Consider the following 19,523-nt stretch of genomic DNA (forward strand, 5'->3'; position numbering starts at 1 on the left):
GTATAAATTAAATGGTAAATTTTAGAAATTTAAAATATGTGTGAATATACTAAATGTTTTACTTAACATACTATCACACATCTATTAATTTTAAAATGCTTTTGTATTTTTTAAAAGGACGATTACTGAGAGCCAATCAGATTAGTTTCAACTGGGACAGGCTTGCTAGCTGGATCAACCTTACTGAGCAGTGGCCATACCGGACTTCATGGCTCATATTATATTTGGAAGAGACTGAAGGTATTCCAGATCAAATGACATTAAAAACCATCTACGAAAGGTACCTTTTGTGACCTCTTTGTATTTTACTTTATTTTAGGTTGAGTTAAAAAAAAAAAAAACCACGTATAAAGCAGACAATACAAAATAATATGTATAAAATGTATACTCCTGGATTTAATCATTCTTATTAATTCCATTATAATTTTGGAGTTGTATTAGCACAGGTATATATCCTGTCATGTAAAATCTATGACTTTATTTGGACAAACTTTTCCTTTTTCAGGTATATAAAGTTTATTTAAAATTTTTAAAAATTTTTTAGAAACAGGATCTCTCTCTATCACCCGGGTTGGAGCACAGTGGCACAATCATAGCTCACTGTAGCCTCAAACTCCTGGACTCAAGTCATCCTCCCATCTCAGCCTCCTAAGTAGCTAGGACTGTAGGCGTGCACCAGGACTCCTGGCTCTTTCTTTTTATTTTTTTGTAGAGGCAGGGACTTGCAGTGTTGCCCAGGCTGGTCTTAAACTCCTGGGCTCAAGCATTTCTCCTGTCTTGGCCTCCCAAAGTGCTGGGATTACAGGCGTGAAACACTGTGCCCAGCCTTAGTGTATAGTTTATATACACTTCTAAGATTTCAGATAACTTTTATTTCCTTAGAGTATTGTCAGTATATGGTTTTCCTATTTTTCTAGTTCCTATTTTTTATGTACACATTTAATGTTTTCTAAGTAAATAACTGGTTTTAGAATTATAGATGTTGTTGTATTAGTCCACAGATTTGAGCTCTTCTAGGTTTTGCTGTTTAATTTATGTGAAAGTAGTTTAGTGGTTTAAACCTGTGTGCTGTATCAAGTAGGTGTTCCAGTAGATGCAGTGATGTATAATTACTGTCTGCCTATTGAGAAGTGGTATTGAATTGCATCTGGTCTTTGAGGTTTTACAAATCATCTTATTGTGAGATGCGTGATTCGTTTTTCTCTTGGTTCTGTAGTACAATATTTTATTGTACATACAAGGTTTTATTTCGTGAATAAACGTTTGTATTATAATACAAGTGCTGTATAATTATGAACGCTTGCTAAGCGGTTAAAACTTAACTTTTAAAAAGATTTAAGTGCCTTGTAATAATTCATACCAATATAATGAGGTTTATTTTTCGCATGTTATATTTATACATAAAGCCCAATTTAATGTAAACAGGTAATCCCTTGACACTCATCTGTCCTCAAGATTGTTGTTGTTATCGTTTGTGTGTAAATAAAAATGTGTCATAAAAAAGAATAAGCCTTCGTTTAGGAACTGTGGAGTGATGTCTTAAGAAACAGTAGTGGAAGGAATTTGTGGCTGCTTTAGATTCTTAGACCCTGTCTGAATTGGTTTAGGAGTAGTATATTACTCCAGGAATGTATTTCTAGATTTCAAGAAATTTGTAAACTTGGGCACAGGAGAACTAGTTATCTCACATGGGTCCTTGCTTAAGGAGGTCGAGTCACTTAGTGTTCCTGACCTCCTTCCTTCACGTCAGGTACTTTGCTAGGTGCCTTATGTATTCTTGAAGCTTTGGAAAGTGCAGAGGTGTTAGGTGGGGATAGAATGAGGGATGTGAACTTTGCTTTGCCATTAAACCAACTCATTACTTTAAACTTCGGCATTTGGCAGGCTTGCCATCTATGACTGGGCTGGATTTGGGGTGATTTTGAGATGCTTTTCTTCTCTTTCTGGTGAAATAGGTATATTTAAGTCTTAAATGCCTGCAACTACTTACAAAGAATATTTTGTAGCTAGTCTAAGGAAGAGAAAAAGTATAGTAAGCAATCATTGATAATTCGTACGAATTGACTTAAAATAATTATATATAATAAGGATTTGGAATGAAAAACTATAGGAAGACACTTTGATTAACATATTGAAAAGCCAGATATTAAAGTATGTGAGAATAATCTAGATGATTATGTTTCTAGTTAACTGTAGTTGAGTTCTTTGATGCTATTGCTTGTCACTTGAATAAGAGAAAGTTTTATTTACAGCTGACAAAAAGCAGCAGTATGTAATTGATATTCATTTGTTGTATTAAAGAAATCTGATTTGGTAAAAATCAGAAAATAGTATTTTTAACGCTAGTAGTAAAATTTATTTTTTAATCCATAAAAAGCCTCGTTTATTTTTATAGCAATTTGATGACACATCTGCTGGCTTTATTCAGGTGAAAAAGAAAATGTTGGTGGTGTTTGGTGAAATTGTGTTGTTAAATTATTTTCTAAATTGTTCAACTTTTAACAAATGACATTTGATACTAACACTGGAAAGCAATTTCAGCGAATTAAATAGACCCCTCTGTAAACCACGGGAACATTAAGATGACACACTGTTCATTCAAGATGGTTTTAATTGGTACAATTATTGTAATTTTCTTGCAATTATGTGTTGAGTTGAAAGCTTTTGTCTGGATCATTTGAGAGTTTTTTTTTTAACATACATTTAGTAAGAAAGGGAGTAAAACAAAAACTAAAAATTTTGTGTCTAGTTTTTATTGCAGCATTTTAGACAACCATTGAAATATTTTAATCTAAAACTTTATTTCTGGCATTTAAAGCAGAATGATAGTGGTTTTTTAAAAAATGAATTTAAGTAGTTTTCATGAAGATAGTGCTTTAAATTTCTGTTTTGACACTGCTCCGTCAATCTTTTACCCAGGCCATGATATGGTCAGAATAAGTTTGCGGTAAGGATAACAACATTCTTTATTTTGGTACTTTATTTTGATGTTTAAAGAACAGTTGAATAAGTTCTAAGGGTGCTTCAGAATAGTAGCCATTTTCCATTTCATTGAAGTAGCAATTTGCTGTACAGACACTATGGACATCTAATTTATGACTTTAATAGACCTGTTATTTTTAAATTATTCAAGTAATGTTATTTCTATACATTATTTAGGACATTCTCATAATAAAACATCATATTTTATGATAACCTCTCCTGATATTCACCCAAAGCTTTCATAAGCTTGATTTTATCACATGTAGTCATCTCATACCTCTTGTAGCTCTCACTAACCTGCTTGCTCTCTCCATCATTTTCTGGGTGATGATCAGCTCTCCTTCCCTCTCTTCCCCGCCATCATTTGGCCTGGATTATTGCACAAGCTTGTTTCTTCTGCATGTGGACTTAAGTTATGAATGCGGATAACGTGAAAAATTTAACATTAGTTAGTTTAGAGGAAGTTGTTGCTTCACCTCCTTTGTAGTACAAAGTCCATCCTTTGTACTGATAATTTTTCTCTTTAGCTTTTGAGATACTAGCAATATTTATTCCAAAAACTGTTTAATGCATGCTATTTTGGTGTTTTTTATATATAGCTTAGAATCTTCATGAAATTCTTTGTTTTTGATATATGACTTATTTGTAGGTATTGGTGTTGTCATCATTCAAAATTTATTAAATTACTATCTTTTATATAGTTATTGTTTCCATCTTGATTCTCAAAACACACTTGCTTTGACTGCAGAGGTTCAATATTTTATCCATATCTTTATCTTTTTAAAGAGAAAGCCTGATCTAGTTATTTGTAAAATTACAAGATAATTCCCCATATAGGAGAGGAAACTAAGCAGGTCTTTACTGAAATAAAGATTGTGTCATCTATAATAGAAATCATGTTTTATCTGGACAGAAATAAATGACATTTGTATATTTGCCAAGTTCAGTGTGAAGAGTGAGCCTGCAAACGTTGTATAAATATACCCATAATCAGATGTAATGTTGACCATTCAATGTGCATTTCTGGCTTTGCATTATTTTTATCCATGTCTTTGTGAAAATTGGACAATTCAGATTTCTAAAGATAAAGGTGAAGGGCATAATTTTTTAGCTTATTTTGATGTATCTTTAAATCATGCCTACTTTTGTTGTTTGGAGAAAACAGTGAAATGCATTAAACTGACGTGTTTGGCTTTTTTTTAGTTTACCTATTTGTGTATTTTGCTACTTATTTATTTTGTTGTTGTTACTAGATTTCCAGCAACATCCAAAGATGTGAGAGAAATTAAGGGGAGAAAGCTTAAAATTCATTCATTTATTCAGAAAACAGTTATTGGACACCTATTATGGACCAGGCACAGTTCTAGGAGCTTGGGTGTATCCATGAACAAAACCAGCAAAGATCCCTGCCCCGAGGAGCTTGCAGTCTGTCAGAGAGTGATGGGTAATAAACAACATATATAATACATAATTAGCATGTTAAAAGGCAGCAAGTGTGGTGGAAAGAATAAAAGGTAGAAGAGAGTTAAGGAGATGAAGAGTAGTGCAGGTTCTGCATTAAGTAAGGGGATCAGGATTGTCCTCATGGAGAAGGGAAGAGTTGAGGAAGGGTTGAAGGTGGCAAGACAGTTTTCCAGGCAGGTATCTGAGAAAGCATTTCCAGGCAGAGGGAACAGTTCCGGGCCAGAGAGCACCCGGAATCAATGTTGAAGGAACAGCAACAAGGGAGCTGATGTGGTGAGATGGGGTGCAGTGAAGCGAGTGAGTAGGAGGTCAGGTCGGGTCACCAGTGGGGTTCATGGACCCCTTTTGGAGGACCATGGTAAGGACTTTGGCTTTTACCCTGAGTAAGATGGGGATTTGTTGCAGGGTCTTGAAAAATGTGTAGCCATTACCCTGATGCTTCAGGGCCTATTTGCTGTATCAGTGCAGCTTGGCCTGAGTTAGGGAAGCCTGTTGATTCAAGGGAGCTTGTTTTGAGACTCTCACGGTGGGAAGGGAATAGGAATGAACCTGGGTGGAAAAATTAAGGTAAATGAAAAGTTCAGAAAGTAATTGGCTATCCCACAGTAAAGATGAAATGATTAATAGAGTCGGGCATGGTGGAGTACGCCTGTAATCCCAGCTACTCGGGAGGCTGAGGTAGGAGGATCACTTGAGCCTGGGAGTTGGAGGCTGCAGCGTGCCATGACTGTGCCTGTGAATAGCTACTACACTCCAGCCTGGGTGACTAGTGAAACCTTGTCTTTTAAAGATAATAAAAGTTGGGTTATAGAAATAGGACATTGTGGCATTTTCTATGTGAGCTAGGAAGTAAATAACCTCACCTACAGTCCTGTTGCAGGGTATTGAAAGAAAATTAGTTATTCTAAACATCTGCAAGAATTTATAAGACTAATTTCCCTTTGTGTCTCCCCTGTCGCAATACTTTCCTGTTTCTTAGGATCGTTTTATTCTTTATTTTTTAATGATGGGTTTATAGCCAACTTTTTGTATCATTTAAAAAATTGCCTTCCTTCCTGTTTCTTGCCATGGTCTGGCTCTCTGATATACAAACCCCTGGTTGAGAGTGAATGAAAGGTGATTTTTGTGGCATTGAAGACTGCTAGGTGTAGGAAAGATATCATGGGCAGGAGAGCAACTAATGAGTTGCTTTTAGAATAATAATGATTTTGACTTATAGATAGTATAAAGTGCAAATGATGGTCTGTGCATATCAAATTGGGCTCTAAAGACAAAAGGATATAATTGGTCAAAATCTGTATTCAGGCACCAGGTTTCTGCTGGAGTTCGCAGTGTCCTCAGCCTGGCTCCGGCTCCTTCTCCTTCTTACTGTTTACTTTTCACGTGCTCTTCTCTTTGGCCCCTCCCACCTCCTTCTTCTGGTCTCATCTTAAATATTACTGCCTTAGGAAGCCTTTTGTTACCAAGCCCCCCCATCCTTCGAGGCTTTATTAGATGAGTCCTTTATGTACTAGTGTGTTCTTTCGTAGCACTGGCCATAGTTACCTTCTTATACATATTTGCATTGCTATTTCTTATTTGTCTCCTGAATGAGACTATACACTTCATGAACTGTAACTTTCTTAAACATTGCTGAATTTTTTTGCTTCGAGACAAGTGATCAGTATTTAGGCAGTAGTGGGTATTTCTGAAAGAATAAAGAAATCTGATGATAACTTTTGGATTGAGGAAGGCATGGATTGGGGAGGTGGTAGATGAGAAGCCTCACTTTATCTTGAAGAGAATACTGTCCATCCAGATACTTCATTCTTTAGGCTTAAATATGGGTAAAATGTTTCTTTTGTTATATACCAGTATATCCCTGGGCCGGACACATAGTAGCTTCTCAGTACACATTGACTGAATGATGACTGTATATTTCACCTAACACTTGGCGGTTTCTGCCTTATGTCAGGTGATGCTAAAATCACAGCAATGTTTTTGAAGGCATTCCCTGTAACTCTGAGTTCAGCTGCATTTCTAAGGTTTCTTACATTCATAATCCATTTATGAATGCCATGGTCTGGTGGAGTTGCTCTGTGTTTTTTAAAATTTTTATTTCAATAGCTTTTGGAGTACAAGTGGTTTTTTGTTGCATGGATGAATTATTTAGTGGTGTATTCTGAGATTTAGTGCACCCATTATCCAAGTAACCTGGATTGTACCCAATATGTAGTTTTTTTTCCCTAGCCTTCCTCCCATCCTGTCCCTTCTGAGTCTCTAAAGTCTATTATTTTACTCTGTATGCCTTTGCTTACTCATAACTTGGCTCCCACTTATAAGTAAGAACATATGGTTGTTGGTTTTCCACTCTTGTGTTACTTCACTTAGAATAATGGCCTCAAGCTCCATCCAAGTTGCTGCAAAATATGTTATTTTGTTCCTTTTAATGGCTGAGTAGTATTCCATGGTGTATATAAACCACATTTTCTTTATCCACTCATTAGTCAGTGGGCACTTAGGTTGGTTCCACATCTTTGCAATTGTGAATTGTGCTGCTATAAACATATATGTGCAAGTGTCTTTTTCATATAATGACTTTTTTCCCTTTGGGTAGATACCCAGTGATGGGCTTGCTGGATCAAATGGTGGATCTACATTTAGCTCTTTGAGGAAATCTCCATACTGTTTTCCATAGAGGTTGTACTAATTTACATTCTGGTGGAGTTGCTTTGGATTGACTACTTCTAGACAGGTTCCTCTCACTTCAGAGTCTTCTTAGAGACTCAGTTTCTTCTTAGAGACTTGTTGTCAGAATTGTTTTTAAAAGGCCATGTACTTAGATGACTCCAGTTCTGTTGTGCTAAACATTTTAATTGTGTTCATTTATTAAACAGATATTTATAGAATTTATTATATGCAGGGCACAGTCTAATAAAAGTAGTAGCTAATATATTATGTGAGCCCTCATTCTGTCCCATGCATTGGATTAAGCACTTTACCTAGATTATCACATTTAATGCAGGTTGCATATCCCTAATCTGAAAATCTGAAATCTGAAATGCCCCCAAATCTGAAACTGAGTGCCGACGTGATGTTCGAAGGAAATGCTCACTGGAGCATTTGGGATTTTGGATTTTTGGATTAGGGATGCTCAGCTGGTACTGCCGAAACTCCCAAATCTGAAACACTTCTAGTCCCAGGCATTTCAGATAAGGAATACTCAACCTGTACTTCTAACCCTAAGAGGCGGAGAGCAGGAGTTACCTAAGACCTCACAGCTGTAACTGCGCTTCCCCAAGTCTGTTTCTGGGGGCCAGGAGCCTGTCCTCTGTAGCTGCCAGCTAGGCAGTGGGTCTGAGATACCAGAAAACTAAATATTTTAATTTCCAGATAGATTTTAACTTTTCATTGATATATCTATGAGTATTTAGAATAACTTATTAGGTATCAATGGGAATGTTATAGCAGATAGAAATTTTTCTGCAGTGTTGAATTTATCTTTTCTATTGAAAAACGCGAACAACTTAGCAACATATAAAATCTCAGATAAATGCTTTATTTAGTTCTAATTGTGTCTAGTAACTGTGCTAGGTTTTGTGTGGAAAGCTTTAAAAAAATCACTTCTGATATTTAGCACTTAAACATCTGGTACATCTGTTTGTTTAAGCCTTTATACCATTTCTATGTCTACTATATGGCTATAATTTTTTTTAGGTAACTTTTTCAATAGATTTTCTTTTTTTCTTTTTTGTTTTTCTTTGAGATGGGGTCTCGCTCTGTCGCCCAGCCTGGAGTGCAGTGGCGCGATCTCGGCTCACTGCAAGCTCCGCCTCCTGGGTTCACGCCATTCTCCTGCCTCAGCCTCCTGAGTAACTGGGACTACAGGCGCCCACCACCATGCCCGGCTAATTTTTTTGTATTTTTAGTAGAGACGGGGTTTCACTGTGTTAGCCAGGATGGTCTCGATCTCCTGACCTCGTGATCTACCCGCCTCAGCCTCCCAAAGTGCTGGGATTACAGACGTGAGCCACTGCGCCCAGCCAATAGGTTTTCTTTTACTTTTGATTTTGAATGTATTTTCTCAGACTTTACTCTCATAATGCCATTTTCAGTGTTTAATGCAAACGTAGAATGAAGAAAAAATATTAAGTGTTCCAAAGTCATGTGTTTCTAACGTCAACATGAAAAACTCAGGTATATTAACCCAGATCTTCATTATCCAAAACCCTTATTGTACGAGTTATCTTAAAAGATTTAACATTGAAAAAGTATATAGAACATTCCAAAGTTCTACAGTGTTTGGAATTGTTGGAAACTAATACCAAAGACAATTTCTTGAAATATATGTTTTAATATGTAAGAAATACATGTTTAATATGTAAAAAAAATTATTACTTGTGCAGGTTTACAGTTTATTTTATAATATAGTAAGAGCATTATGTATAGTTATATTTTTCAAACAAGTCTGATTATTAAAGAATTCAATTTACCAAAAAAATTACATATGCCTTGACAGATCAAGTAGCCAACTTTTTCCAGAAGCTGATTTTTCCAGTAAAGGTTTGTGATTTCAGAATTTCAAATCAAAATATTTAAAGACTTTTTAAAATACAAGAATAAACAAAAGTGATTTGTAACAAAAATGCTAGCTAATTCAAATGCTAAGAAAATGTCTAGCTGCTGGTGTAAAACCATGCTGCAGAAGTGACTCCTGTTAGCAATATTCAAAAAGTCCACAAGATGGGAGCATTTCACTACAAACATTATTAGCATGTTTGGCCAAAAATAAGATGTAATACATTTTGCTTTCCCCTTCCATAGAAAAACAAGTCAGAATTTAATGAAAGGTTGAATTTCCTTTTTTGTTGTTTAAAAAAAAAAATGGCTTCAGGACATTTTTCAGCACTGAGAATCATGATCATAGGCAAATGAATGGGTATCTATTCATATGACATAGTTTTTAAGTGTTGTACTACTTTTGTCTCCTCAAATTAGTTTAAATTAACTTTTGGGAAAATAGCGGCTATGAAAAAGGAGGAGCATAAAGAAATCGATCTGTTTACAAATTTGCATTTAGATATAAAAATATTAAATCCTAAACATTGTAGAACTTCAGTTCTATACTTTTTAAACATTAAATCTTTTAAGAGAACTTGTATAATGAAGATTTTGCCTTAATCTGAAACATATTCATAGATCTACTTTGAGTTCAGAGCCTCCTTTCTCTATGCCTGTCATTCGGTTTTATTACCAAACATTTGCATTCTATATATGATTAATGTAATACACTTTTAGATTTCTTAAAGGCGACAATTGCATGGACAATACATCACTTGGTAGCAACTTATGATATTGCTAGTGATGCCTAAAACAGCTATGAAAATTTGATCTCATGTACTTTTGTCGGAACATTTTAAAATATCAAGTATAAACTCTTGATGCCAAAAAGCAGGCTTTGCTTTTTAATGATAGACACTATTTTCACATGGAGTCAGTTATGAATTATTTTGCCTCTCTTACCACTTTACTAAAGTCTTCTCTCATTACCGTAGCTGAAAGTATTGCTTTGTCACCTGAATTACTAATATCTGATTACTTGCACGGTTGTAACTGGGTAAAAATCATGCAGTAATACACTATTTTTTAGACTTGTACTCCCAGTGGAAGCCTTTCTCCAGATCTTATGCAAAAGTCCAATAAATAAAGCAGAATTAATACAAGTTTATTGATTCAAATTATAACATTTCCTAACAAATTCAGTTAGTGAGAAAAATGAGCTATTCTGAAGAATATTAAAATTGGAGAATTGTGGACAACTGTTACAATCCTAAATTGGTTTAAACATTTATTTATTTCTCTAATTAGTTTTGGGACTGTAACATTAAGAAAGTCCTAAATCGTGAGTAGACACAAATGTTACCGGTGTTTAAACTTTCTTTGTGATGACAGGATGTTTTCATTTAATCTGATCTAGAAACTTGAAAGATTGATGGGGAATATTGTTTCATAGGTGAATCACCAATAGTATCTTGGAGTTGTTCACATTTCTTATAATTATTTGAAGTGTTCTCTGCTTCTCTGACTAGGTGAAAGTCATGTCATGCAATTTTTAAATCATTTTTACAGTCTTTGCTCAGGCTTCTAGGCTGTTGTGTAGTGTACTGGTTTGCATAATTTTGTAAACAAAAAAGTGCTGATCTGGATTCTGAAAAAATGATGAAGGAAATTAAATATGTGCATGAAGATGGAGGAGAAGCTTTATTTCAAAGTCTGCAAAAAACTGAAACTAAAAGAAAAACCCAGGATGACTTATGAGCACAGCTTATTTGTTGATCTTCTTCAATTTGTTAAAATGTAATATGTAACAGCATTATTTTCTATTATAGTTTTAAGGAGTTAAAAACGTGTAAGTCGTTACCTGAGGGATTTTGAGCCATGTCTGTGGCTCCTGTTTGAACTGGTACAGTGAGCAGTCAGCAGCTTTTGAAGCAGTCAGGAGCAGGTACCCGCTCTGCTGCTATGACTGTGGTGGTGTTGCATCCATTGCTTACCTCTCTGAGCCTCAGTTTCCTCATGTTAAAAATGGAAATAATAAATACCTTATGGGATGCAGAGAGAGAAGTTAGATAAACTAGGTAAAGCACCTGCCTCAGAGAATGGCAGACAGTAGGTATTCAGCCACTTCGTTCTTCTTAAATTTCCCTCTCAATTCTTCATAACTTTTAAATATAGTTTCCCTGTTAGAGTTTATATAAGAAGAGGGATACAGAGCCCCTAAATGTACCTTCCTCAGAACATTCGATGTAGTAGACATGAATGAAGACAGTGCCTTACCAGTATTGTACTTGAACCTAGGCAGATACCCCTTTTGAGTTTTTATCTTTTACCCTCCCTGGTTGTTGATTGTTTTTTCATCCATCTAGTTGCCAGAATTGCAGCCTTAAAGCCAAAGAGAGTTTTTGTATATGATGACATTCTACTGAGTTTAAGGGTTTTTTTAATCCTTTAAATTACATGCGTACAAGTTTCCTTCCTTCATATAAAAACATAATCTTGGGCCCTGATGTTCTGGCCAAATAGATCATCTTGGAGATATACACCCTCGGTGGGAAATAGTTTTTGTTTAATGTAGAGTAATCTCTTCTAGTAAGTGAAATAATAACTTTGTTTAGCTCTGCCAATGGTTTCCAGGGCAGCTTATACAAGTGCTTTTATGGTTTGCACTATTTAACCCTAATCACACCGTCCTTAAACACATAAGTCAAACACATTAGATACTTGCAAATGTCTTCTTTTAAACCAGAAATAGACAAACACACTTGAAGAAGGCATGCCATGATGATCTATTTGGCCTGCAGAATATATAAGCACTTCGTTGTTTCCTAGTGTAGTTACTCAATAAGATGCCTAAAATGCAAACTTACTTTTGTAGACCTTGAAAAGTGAGTGTCAGTGAGAACACCTGGCACTGTTCGCATTGTTGTCTTGAGAATATTCTGTGACCACCACACGAGCATAGATGCCTCTTTTCTCTTCTGGCAAGTTCTTTTCTCTGTTGAGAGTTGTTGTGTACTTAATGCAGTCTTCTGCATGTGGACAGCTTCAGCTCTTAGTACTTTTATTACTTTGGCTGTGGCAGACAAAGTGTCTACTTTCTGACCCCCTAAGCTAATGTTCTTTCCAACATGGTAGGAAAGGTGACTCATGGAATAGTTATGAAAATACTTTTACAAGAATATTAGGAATGATTAAAACTTATGGGATGCAGCAAAGGCAGTGCTCAGAGGGAAATTTATGGCTGTAAATGCGTACATTAAAAAAAGAGAAAGATATTAAATTAACACCCTAACCTAACACCTCGAGGAGCTAGAAAAAGAAGAGCAAATTAAACTCCAAGCTAGCAGAAGGAAGGAAATAATAAAGGTTAGAGTGGAGAGACATAAAATAGAGAGCAGAATAACAATAGAAAAAAAGCAATGAAACCAGAAGTATTTTCCTTGAAAATACCAGCAAATTGACAGATCCAGTGTGGAAGTCCAGGCTCAGAGGCAGATCCAAAGGCCAAGGTGAGCAGAGGTGCCTCGAGTTGGAGTTGCTGCTGAGACCAGGATCTGTTCCTGAGGATTGGTGAGGGTGAACAGGGCTTAATCATGGTAGATTTTTCTCAAGTATTTTTTCCAGTCTGTTTGGAACCTGGGAAGTGAGGATTTTAATTTGGGGATTACATAGACAGGAAAAACCACAATTTTATGCAGATTACAGGTTGGAAAAGTCATTACTAACATTCCTATCATCAGATTTAATGTTGAGACGGCAACTTATAAAAGCCATACAGGGCTGGGCGCAGTGGCTCACGCCTGTAATCCCAGTACTTTAGCAGGCCGATGCAGGCAGATCACCTGAGGTCAGGAGTTCGAGACCAGCCTGGCCAGCATGGTGAAACCTCGTCTCTACTAAAAATACAAAAATTAGCCAGGCGTGGTGGCTGGTGCCTGCACTCCCAGCTACTCAGGAGGCTGAGGCAGGAGAATTGCTTGAACCCAGGAGGCAGGGGTTGCAGTGAGCCGAGATTGCACCACTGCACTCCAGCCTGGGCAACAAGAGTGAAACTCCATCTTAAAAACAAAACCAACAAAGAAAACATACAGAATTCCAAGTCCAGGATTTAGGAGGACAGAGCCATACTGAAGATGTTATTATTCAAACACAGATGCTGTGGAGCAGACAGTTGTGACTGAGACCGAATTGGCATTTCCAAGTCAGTGTTAGTTGCCATGTTGATGGAGAGCTGAGAAAAGCCATTTTAATGGCATTTGCAAATAAGCAGGACATGGAACAGGCCATGACTCCCTCAGAGATGCACATTCACTTGGGTTATCTGCCTCGAAGGACTGAAAATGGCAAATATTCAAAACTTCAGCAACCAGAGGTACTGGCCTTCATGAGACAACGGAATGGGTAGTTGAAACATTAAAGAGCAAACAACAGTACAGTCACTTCTGCTCCTCTGAAATGAAGACGGCCTCACATATCCCTTTGGAAACAATCAAGTGTGCTTCTCATGACTAAAGGTTAAAGCTGTAAGACTGTTGGCATTTACTGAACTGACTGTGACATTAGTAATAAATATAAAAAATAGATATTTAGTTGAAAGGGTAATTCATCTTGATTGAGCCAATTGTGTTCTATGTTGTAGGACATGCTGCTTCCCTGCTTTCTTAATGTTAAGTACACATTCCATTTGTATGGGATTTTTATTCAAATAGTCCTATTAAAGTATGCACTTTTGTTGGGAAAAAACAAATCCTATTTTTTGAACTAACGGTTGCATCTTGTTTGTATAAACACTAGTAAATATCTTAACTCTTTTTTTTTTCCTAAAATGAATTTGCAAAGATTGGACTAAATAGAATAGACTAGGAAATAGTGTGGGTAGCATAGTCTTCATTTTCTTAATTGATCACTTTATATTAAGCTGTTTTGTTTAAAAGCTTTTGGATGTAGGCCTGACATTGAGATCATCATTTTAGTCGTTAACTTTACTGACTTATCTGCAGCTAACATCGTACTCCGTGGTGAAAGACTGAAATTATCCCTCCTAAGTTAAAAGAACAAGACAAGGATGCCTGCTGCTATGTACGAATGCTTGTGTCCTGCCAAAATTTTCGTGTTGAAGCCCAAACCCCCAGTATGATATTATTTAGAGTTGGTGCCTTTGGTAATTAGGTTTAGATGAGGTCATGAGGGTGGAATCCTCGTATGGGATTAGTGCCCTCCTAAGAAGAAACCAGAGAGCTTCTCTCTCTCTCTCTCTCTCTCTCTCTCTCTCTGTAGTGTCCTTGATGTCAGGACCTAGGAAGAAGATCATTTGCAAACCAAAAAGAAGGCCCTTACCAGAACCTGACCATCTGGCACTTTGATCTCTGACTTCCAGCCTCCAGAACTTCAAGAAATAAATGTCTGCTATTTAAGCCACCCAGCCTATGGTATTCTGTTATAGCAGCCTGAGTTAACTAAGATACCCACTTTCACCACTGCTATTCAACATTGCACTAGAAGCTGTAGCCATTGCAATTGGACAAGCAAAATAAATAAAAGAATCCAGATTGGATGATTCTTCTATATATAGAAAAATCCCAAAGAGCCCACAGAAAGCTATTAGAGCTAATTAATCAGCAAAGTTTGCAGGATACAGATCAACACACAAAAATCAGTTGTGTTTCTGTACACCTTCAGTGAACAATCTGAAAGGAAATTAAGAAGGCAGTTCATTTTACAGTGGCATCTAAAAGAATAAAATATCTCAGAATAACTTTAACCAAGAAAATTAAAGACTTGTACACTGACAACTTAAAAAAATTGCTAAAAGAAATTAAAGAAGATCTAAATAAGTGGGAAGACATCCTGTGCTCATGGGTAGGAAGACTAAATATTAGGATGTCAATACTACCTGAAGTGATCTACAGATTCAATATTATACCTATCAAAATTCCGGTAGCCTTGTTTTGCAGAAACAGAAAACTGATCCTTCAGTTCATATGCAATTGCAAGACACCTCAAATAACCAAGCAACCTTGAAAAAGAAGAACAAAGTTGGAGGACTGACACCTCTCAATTTCAAACATACTACAAAGCTACAGTAATCGAAACAATGTGTCACAGGCATGAGGATGGACATATAGAGCAATAGAATATAATTGAGAATCAAGAAAAACCCATACATCTATGTCCAGTTGGGTTTTGGCAAGGATGCCAAGTCCATTTGATGGGGGAAAGGACAGACTCTTCAACAAGTGGGGCTGGGATAACTAGATTTCCACATGCAAAAGGATGAAGTTGGACCCCTACCCCACACCATGTACAAAATTGACTCCAGATGGATCAACCTATGCTTTCCCAAGCACAAGGTTTTGTCAGTATCAGAAAGGACAATTAAGGTGAAAATTATTCTATTTTAAAGGGGTAGAGTTCTTGAGGAAGAACACCTTTTTGTGCATGTGTAGTTTATTTCTTCTACAAATATTCATTGGACAACAGTGTTGCGACAGTATTCTGTGCAGGCCACTGGAGATACAGTGGTGGAAAAAACTAAACTTGTTCCCAGTTTTAATGGAATTTCCAGTCTAGATTGGGAGATAAACATTAAGAAAGTAATTCCACTAGTGCAGAATTATGACACATATTATGCAAGAAAGTATATATGCTCTGGGGGCTTGTAATGAAGGAACATAAGTTGGTCTCCAGGATGCTCTCTGAGGAGGAGGAAATTGCACTGAGCACAAAGGATGGGTAGGAATTAACAGGGTGAAGATGGAAGGGTGTAGCCAGCTCCTGAGGTATCCAGGGCTTTTGCCTTTTCACAGATGGCAGTGGGTGTATAAATGGACTCCATTTTTTCTTTGTTTCTGACTTTTTGGCTGCAATGCCAAGTGGCTGTTTTCTGTCTGTGTGTTCTGTCTGTCTCCCAGAATCTCCAAAGTGTTCTGTTCATGGATGGTATTTAATAAATGGACATTCACTGGTAGAAAGTATTTGAGAGTCTATTAGAAGTTAAATTTGTTTCAAGGCAATAAAATTCTAAGGCATTTAAGAGTTTTCTCTGTTTAAATTTTTAAACAAAATGTGTCTTATTTTTTAACATCTTACTAAATAATGACATTATTAGGCAGCTACTTTTAGATAAAATGTGATAAATAATACTTTCTTCATAAATTCTGCTCTAAGAATCTGTTTATATTTTGATTTAAAATAGAAGTCTTTTATGTAATTTAAAACCTCACTTTGAATGGAAGTGATATGAATAGTTTATGCAATTTCTGCCAAGGAATTAATATGGACTTTGTATAAACCACTGTCATTTATAATCAAAATGCTTTTAACTTACACTGATGTTGGCATTAACAAGTATTGCTAGATTGGTAGCATAGAAGGAAATTGCATTTAGACTTACTAGGAGCTCATTGATGCCTGAGGTTTTATAATGCTTTCTTTGGGCCATTTAACTGCTGGCAACTTTAATTCACATGATTCATAATGCTGGAAATTCAAATTCACTCTTAACTGAAAAGTGAAGTTACTTAAATTCTTTAAATGCTAACCTTTGGAAAAATATCTGAAAAATAAAGGCACATATGATTTTGATGGCCCACTGCCAAAAGATTATCATTTACATAAATATCTCTTTCAGCAGAAGAGTTTAATGTATTGAGCTCAGAAGGTTAGAATAGAGACTTCAATCTGGAAGCCAGCAGTAGCCTGTTGGCTTGTGAACAGCAGCATTGTTCATCATACTGAGAACACTGTTGCATTCAGGCAGAAGCAGAGCTGGCATTAAAATGCAGTTAATTTGTTTCATGTGACTTGTCAGCTGTGTGTTTTTATCTAAATCTTTCTAGCTTCTCTTTTTAGTATTTTGTGTTCAACTCCTGCAGTAGATGAACTACCTATTTAACTGTTTAAGCTCTGATTTTATCACCACTTGCAACCATTCTCCAGGTTTTCCATTTCATTTTAAATATATTTAATAATCAGTTTGAACACGATTTTAATGTATTAAAAGTAACCCCATCTCAGAGGGCTTTTCTGTCTTGTGCATGTGTCTGTGTCTGTAAAACGGACTTTCTGAAATTAATTAAGATAAAATTGCTACCCTTATTTTCTCCCCAGCACCCTATTCTCTTCTTGTTTGCTAATTGTGTTCTCTGGGTTTTTCCCTTAGATGACTTTCAATATTTGGCTACTAGCCAAGTATTGGGTCTGAGCAGTAAAGTGCTAGTCCCAAAGAAATGATATAACTGTTACTAACATTAGAATAAGGTTCCCATTTCACTTTTTGAAGGGCGTGAAAATCTTACTGCTCCTCTGCAACTGTGCTCACTTAGTATAATCTAACAGTTAATATTCTTGTTTAATTGGAAGGATATATCCAGTGATTTTTAAACAACTTTTGGAGGTGTAATTGACATACAATAAACTGCCATATTTAAATTGACCAATCTCACGAGTTTGATAAATGTATATACCCACAAAGTCATTACCACAATCAAGAGAGTAAATGTTTCCATCAGTTCTAAAATTTTCCACCTCTTCCTTTGATACCCTCCCTTGTCTCCCTCCTGCCTCACATTCCTAACTTCACAGCAAACCTTGCTCTGCATTGATACTTTAGATTGGTTTGCATTTTCTAGTTTTATACAAATGAAAACATACTGCTGTACACTCTTTATTGGTTGGATTAATTTATTGAGAGATTCATCCATGTTCTTTGTATCAGTAGTTCATTTTTTTTTTGGCTGAGTAGTATTCCATTGTGTGGATATACCACTATTTATTTATCCTTCCATCTGTTAGTGGACATTTGATTTGTTTCTAGTTTTCTCATCTACCTCTTGTCTTTTAACTTCTCTTTCTTTTTCTTCCCTTTATCCCTCGGTGATGTGTTCTTGCTTACTGCCTTAGATCAGGAATTGTCAACATTTGACCATTTTTGACCTACAAAAACTACAGTTTCATACAGTAGTGTTTAATAAGTGTTTTTAATTGAATATTACTTATTTTTACATTCAAGAGTCTCTGCATGATACAGAATTGTTTACATATTGCTTGAACTCAGTTATACCAAACATTCTGCATAATAAAAGACTAAGTGACATATTATATTAGGAGGTATTGTGTCTGATTGGTTAAAGTATGTTTTTTCCTGTCTGTTTTTCTATCTTATGTATATACATATATAGTAAGCATATATTACTTTTACAATAGGAAACAAAACCCTTTTTAAAAAAGGAAAAACTTAGCTTTTTTTTTAATCTGTGTAATTTATTTATAAGTTCTTCATTTCTTGTTTTCTTTGCGAAGGAAAAACTGTGGTATTCTATTTAAATCATGGGTTTCAGAACCAGTCAGATTTGCTTTCGTAGTTGTGTGACTTTGGGCCATCTGTTTGATTTGTCTGAGGCCACTGTCCTCATCTGTAAAGCAATAACTAGTGAATCTTCATTGAGGGGTGACCCTTAGCCAGCTTAGATGACCCTGAGCATATGACACACCTGTGCATGTGCGGCTTTCCTTCTGTTTTCCCACCCAAGTCCTGCCATGGCCAAAGGCAGTAGAATTCTGGCCGTACTCATTGTTACCTTTTTTTGTAACCATACTACTTTTTTGAGTTTCTTTCTTTTATTAAAAAAAAAAATTTTTAGACTGGATGAGGTGGCTCATGCCTGTAATCCCAATAGGGAGGCCAAGGTGAATGGAATGCTTGAGCCCAGGTGTTCAAGAGCCTCCTGGGCAACATGGTGAAATCTCGTCTGTATAGAAAAATACAAAAATTAGCCAGGCATGGTGGCATGAGCCTGTAGTCTTAGCTACCCTGGAGGCTGAGGTGGGAGGAAAGCTTGAGTTGGGAGGCAGAGGTTGCAGTGAGCCAAGACTGCACCACTGCACTCCAGCCTGGGTGGCAGAACAAGATTCTGTCTCAAAAAAAAACCTAAAAATTAAAAATAGATTTTTTGGCCGGGCATGGTGGCTCATACCATGCTGTAATCCCAGCACTTTGGGAGACTGAGGTGGGTGGATCAACTTAGATCAGGAGTTCGAGACCAGCCTGGCCAACATGGTGAAACCCCGTCTCTACTAATAATACAAAAATTAGCTGGGCATGGTAGTGCACACCTGTAACCCCAGCCACTAGGAAGTCTGAGGCAGGAGAATCGCTTGAACCTGGAGGCAGAGGTTGCAGTGAGCCGCTGTGTAATTAGACCAAATCCATCAGACCAAGATGTGTAATTGTTGTATAAGTAACTTCAGGTGACATGCAGAATTTACCTTTCTAATAGTGACATTAATAACCTTTTTCATTGATTTCTTATTTGAAGAATATCAAAGAATATTCCAACAACTAAGGATGTTGAGCCACTTCTTGAAATTGATGGAGATATAAGAAATTTTGAAGTGTTTTTGTCTTCAAGGACCCCAGTTCTTGTGGCTCGAGATGTAAAAGTCTTTTTGCCATGCACTGTAAACCTAGATCCCAAACTACGGGAAATTATTGCAGGTGGGTATTAGTAGTAAATTTAATTTTTCATCTAAAGTTCTAA

At 36.4% G+C, this 19,523-nt stretch overlaps 1 protein-coding gene across 12 annotated transcripts in view; it reads left to right on the top strand.

Annotated features, from left to right (window-relative positions):
• KIDINS220 (kinase D interacting substrate 220) overlaps positions 1–19,523 on the top strand; it is a 116,406-nt gene that overhangs the window by 66,746 nt on the left and 30,137 nt on the right. For all 12 annotated transcript variants that reach the window (XM_031007907.3, XM_031007910.3, XM_055377456.2 and 9 more), the window contains 2 exons: positions 118–280; positions 19,302–19,480. In XM_031007907.3, the coding sequence (XP_030863767.3) occupies positions 118–280; positions 19,302–19,480 (342 nt within the window). The remainder of the gene's footprint in view (positions 1–117; positions 281–19,301; positions 19,481–19,523) is intronic.

The sequence above is a fragment of the Gorilla gorilla genome, chromosome 12, assembly GCF_029281585.2.
Source record: "Gorilla gorilla gorilla isolate KB3781 chromosome 12, NHGRI_mGorGor1-v2.1_pri, whole genome shotgun sequence".
NCBI lineage: Eukaryota > Metazoa > Chordata > Mammalia > Primates > Hominidae > Gorilla > Gorilla gorilla.